This window comes from Centrocercus urophasianus, unplaced genomic scaffold (assembly GCF_019232065.1).
Source record: "Centrocercus urophasianus isolate 14NV4802_14NV808 unplaced genomic scaffold, USGS_Curo_1.0 seq_21, whole genome shotgun sequence".
Taxonomy (NCBI): domain Eukaryota; kingdom Metazoa; phylum Chordata; class Aves; order Galliformes; family Phasianidae; genus Centrocercus; species Centrocercus urophasianus.
In genome coordinates, this window is record NW_024884767.1 from 19,523,604 (window position 1) to 19,528,945 (window position 5,342).

Sequence of the window (5,342 nt, forward strand, 5' to 3'; positions counted from 1 at the left end):
AAAAAAAAAAAAAAAAAAAAAAAAAAAAAAAAAAAAAAAAAAAGGAAGGAATTGCAAGTTTCAGACAGACTAGAGAATATACAATAGCTTTGTTCACTCTGAAGAAACAGATGTCTTTGCTATGGCCATCACAAATATGCAAAACACCTACAGCCAAATTGCTAAGAGCATTTTGTGAATATATACACAACCCCCACAGGAGAACATACTTCTCCAGCCAAGGAATTAAAGGAGGAGTTTTACTGCTTTCTATACTTTTCTGCCAGATGCTCAGCATAAGGAGGTGTGGGGGGGGAGGGAAGTTGGCACATTTTTTATTTTCTGCATACTTTTCTTTTTGAAACCTCCTCCTGGCATTGCTTTGTTTTTGTTGTTGTTGTTTTTAGTGGACTAACAGAATAGTCCCCAGACTGCTGGTGTTAATCAAGTCTCAAAGTTTTCAAAAGGAAAGGACATCTTTGCAAATTATGTTTTTCTCACTCTGCTGATTCCTCTAAAACTTGGTGTACCGGTCAGCTATAACAAATCTGAAGTCAGTAATCATGTACAAGGCCACTTGATGGTATGCCATTTCCACATGTATACTGCATATGGGATGAAGACACAACATTCTGATCCTATGGCTCTTTAAACCACTTCCCTTAAAAATGGTATTCAGGAGAAACTGAAGCATTCTATTCTTTTTGTTTCTGCTTTCAACTGGTCTGCTTTAGAGTGGATTAAGTAAGCTAATTAGCAATTTACATAGTATTTGTTGTGGCTTCTGCACAACTTAAGATCAGCATAAACCTTTGTTATTATTTCCCAAGAAGGATTTATCCCAAATAACTGCACTGAAGAAACCAGCAAGACTAGTGATGCACTGTGCTCTGGAAAGCATTCTTAAGGAGAAGGTAAACAACTTATCTGCATACTTGAAGCTAGAAATAATCTGTAAGTAAAAAATCACTGAAATTTTCTGGGTAGTTCTTTCAAGGGTATCTTAAGCAGCCCTAATAAGCTTCTTAATGGCCAAAATAAGGGAAATACCACCAGTAGCCTCAACCAAAATGGAACACTGGCAGATAAAATGTTACAGGCATCAATCCAGCAACAGCAGCGCAGTTTTAACAAGCCTTTCCTTCATCATTTGTAGCAGTCTGCTCCATGAAGTGATAAGGGACTCAAGACAATGCATTAGAGGTATTAAAACTTAAAACGTCAAGTTACTTATGCATGCAGTTCAAACAACCTTCATTTTCTACAAACAGGTACGTTGATAAAAATATGATTGTCTGTCAAAGAAAGAAAATACTCAAGGGCTGTAAGCATGTAACAGATATTACTGTTAGAAACATTTCTAATATCCTAAGATGTACATCTTGTTTAATTGCTTCCACATGCTGAGCTGTCATTGTGCAACTGCAGGCATATTAAACCAGGATTATAAAAGAAGCACGCCCACCTCTTCCAGAGTGTCAGATTAAGGAAGAATACAAAAACGTTGAGAACAAAAATAAGGACAGAAGGTACACCCTATGGAACATATTGTTTCCCCCAGTAGGCATGGACAAATATCTCCTGAAGTCCTCCTGCTCTTGGTTATCTGTTTGACAACACATGTACCAGCATAACACATTACCACGGTCAACTGCATTTAGAATGCGGACAGTCAAAGGTTAAGATAAGACTACCTATCTGCTGCCATCCCACCCTGGCCACTCACACAATTTGCATACAGAGAGATGCAAGTTCTGCTTCTCGCACTACCAGTAACACAGAAACAGCATTCTGCAGAACCTTATCAAAACCAAGGACAGAAGCCTACTGCAGATATGGAAAGGGACTTATTTCTTAAGTGTCCTTCAAAAAAGACTCTGGAGCAGATTTCAAGGGACCTATGTCCCTTTTACTCTTTTACATAGATGAGATAGCCTAATGCCTTGCTTTTATACTCCTTAAGAACTCATTTACAGTACAGACTGTTCTTAGAAAATGAAAATTAGATAAAAGATGCATTTGAATTTTAATAATGCATCAGTCCAAATTTTCACCTCCTGCATATGCAAAAATTTGCTTTGCTGACATAAACGTTGATGTCAGCATCTCAGAATCCAGAAAAAATACAACAGCATTAATTAATATTTCTTCACAGACATCTCTGTGGACAATATGCTTCCTCCAACCTTAGTAAGACAGAGAAAACTCTTCAGTGCTGTCTTGATATTGTGTACAGGTCAGATCAAGACATGTCAGGCCCTAAGAGCCACACTAACACAGCTAAAACAAAGGTCTTTTCATTCCAGAAAGGGAAGAAGGGAGGTGGTAGTTTCAAGCGTATGTTCAGGTCTTTTCATTTACTGATGAATAAATACCTGCAAAAGTTCAGAGCATTTTCACACCCCTGGCTCTTGCAGGAAATCTAATAATGTCTCAGTGAGACTCATACTATCTCTTCACTTTCTTTCTATAGGTACATCTGCTATTCACCTTTAGCAGAAAGAATTACGTACTTTCTTACAGTAAAGAAATGGCAAATGCTATCAGTATTTGCATCCCTCCCCTAACCACCCAAAGCAGTTTGGTGTAGAGCCATCTTAAGTCTTGCCTGTCTGAAAAAAGACATACGCTCTTGGCAAGATTTTCAGGCTGCTGCTTCTTTCTAGAGCTAGAGAAATAAGATCTTCTGACAACCACCTGGCAACGTAACTTGTTTTTGCTATCGCCTCTCAATTCTCCGCAGCTACCATTCTTGTCTCTGCTATCAATCCTCAAGATCTTAGTAAATCATATCTTGCATCACTGTGCCAGTGGTTTTTGTTCTCTACGTTTATGGCTATACAACTAAGAGAACTCAAGCAAAGCAAGACTCAGCCTTTTCTTGCTCCTTGCCTACAATTTCTGTTTACTGCAGGGGTATAGATGCTGTAATTTGATAACCATTTTGAAGCACTAATTTATTATGCTTAAATTTTTATACTGCAATACCTATGGTTACTTTTTTATTTGGAGAGGGTGAGGAGCTGCAAGGAGACTGAGAAAGAAAATGAGTTCTTTTCATTTTTGTTTGTTGCTAAGAAGCTGTCCCAGCTAAAACAAACTCCTTCACTGCTAAGCGATGAGTAACCCTATTGTGGCTATTGTGGCCTTCTATTTTTGTACATATACAGTCTTTATGAATAATCCATACCTTATTTGTAGCAGTAGCACTGGATCCTGGGACCACAGGCACATTCGTCACTTGCACTGTTAAGTAGTTATTGTCTATGAGAGGCCAAGCACCTTCCACTTTGCACGTCTGGAAGTGATCCTTGAAAGTCCTCAGATGAGGATCACCAAACAAGCCACAAAATAGATAAGTAGGGATAGTTTTCTCCCCTCCTTGATATTCATTGGCCTCTGTGTGGCCACTGTAATTGCAGGGATCATGGGTCACTTCGGGGTTGGTGGAGGATGTGGGGCCATCCTTGGAACAGTTCCTCTGGCTCATGAGGTCGCTGATCCCCAGCACTGCAGAATGGTAGACTAGGTTTCCACGGCATACTTTGGAGTTGCGATAGGTGCAGGCAGAGTATGCTCGCAGGGCCTTGCAGAACTCCAAGTCAAAGCCATCAAGAGCCGAGTTTAGATGTGAAGTTAAGGAAACAAAATCAGTGGTGCACTTCTGGATTCGACAAGGTGCTTGCAGCTGGCAGTCACCTAGGCACAAAACAGAAGGCAAAGCAGAATTAAAATCTTGCACCCTGTTCCACCCCCACAGGTACTGCACAAAGCAACCTGCAGGCAACCCACAGCACTCACTGATAAAACACTGCAATAAAGAAAAAGGGGTTAAGTGAAGCTGAAAGACAGCAACACAGAACATATAAAAGCTGAGATGACCCAAGCATGATTTCATTTTCAGCTAGACAACAGCAAATAATGGATTAAAAACATTAACTCAGCCAAGGATGAGCCCAGCATTTCTTTACAGATGATATGAAAGCTATGATGCAATTCCGTGCTTAAGTTAACCACTCTGTCAATATGCAGGTCTCCATTTAGTCCTTCAGTCCTTAACATAAGTTACTGAACTTCCGACTAGAATCCTGCCCCTGAGAAGGATGTGGCAATGATGGCAAGACATGCAGGTTTAGGCAGAAACTGACAGCAAAGATCAGAAAGCTCACAGCAATCTGAAGCTCAAGCTGCTGACTACAGAGCCCGTGTATGGCGAGAGTAGCACTGCTTACGGTAGATTTCATTAAAGAGGGGGAAAAAAGCCTCTACCCACTGAAATCTTAAGTCCCTGTCAAGAGTACATAGCAGGAACATAGTTCAGGTTATGTGAACAAAACAACTGCACCTTATCTGATCACCTCACTTCCACAAAGAACACAATTACCACACTGGAAAGCAAACCTGAGGTTTCACAGCCCGCATCCACAGCTCTTATTGTCACCACTCCAAACCCTTCCCAATCCTTACAGCAGTTAACATCAGCCTTCTGTATGTAATTTCTACGCAGTTCATGAAGGACAGAAAAGACACAAAGGAGGCTGCACACGGCAACAGGAGAAACAATACGCGTATTTCAGAAAGGATGAAACCAGAACACGAGTCAGCAGGAAGGCAGGTTCCCCTCCACCCAGAAACACGGCAGTAAGCGGGGTTTAATACAGAATACGTGTTGGACTTCGTGCCATTAATGTCCAAGCTCTCAGAGCTAACCGCTAAAATCATGCTGTGTGTTTTTGTTCTTCTATGACCTGTGAAATCCAGCTGAGCACACATCCATTTGAAATCACAAATAGTCATAACACAGACTTAAAACAACATAAAAGTACCCTGGTATGCAGAGGTGCGCAGAGTGAGAAAACACAGCATGCTTAACAGATACCGCTCTCCCTCCCTCAAATCTCCACCTCAGCACCATTTCTCGGTGCCTGTCCTCACGGTAAAGAGGCCCGGGTTCGTCCGCCTTAAGCAGCCAGCTAGAGCGTTTAGGAACCCTTGAGACACGAGGGGTGAGAAAACGGCAGCCGAAAAACGCAAGGCCCCGCATCTCTAAACGCAGCCCTTTCCTGCAACTGCACGAATACGAGCGGACAGCAGCCGCCGCGCAGCGCGACGCTCCGCCAGCACCTCGGGGCGGCACAGCGCCTCCAGCCCCGCGCCCCGCACACCTGCGCGGGCAGCCGCGCCGAGCACCGCCCCGGACTCGGGGGCGCGGAGCTGCTTCGGAGAGCTGCGCCGCGGAGGCCCCGGGGCCGCCCCAGCTCTCGCACGGCTACGCAGCGCGGCGCGCGCCCGCCGCTCCCCGCCCGCGGGCCTCGCGCGCCGCCGCGGTACCTGCGCGCAGGAGCAGCCCCAGGGCGGCCAGC

General features: G+C 43.5%; 1 protein-coding gene across 1 annotated transcript in view; it reads right to left on the reverse strand.

The window, feature by feature from the left end:
* The window catches only part of RGMB (repulsive guidance molecule BMP co-receptor b), a 15,593-nt gene extending 10,606 nt beyond the window's left edge, over positions 1 to 4,987 (reverse strand). The window contains exon 1 of the mRNA XM_042823064.1: positions 3,170 to 4,987. Within this exon, the coding sequence (XP_042678998.1) occupies positions 3,170 to 3,877 (708 nt within the window). The 5' untranslated portion in view covers positions 3,878 to 4,987. The remainder of the gene's footprint in view (positions 1 to 3,169) is intronic.
* Between the last annotated feature and the right edge of the window lie 355 nt (positions 4,988 to 5,342).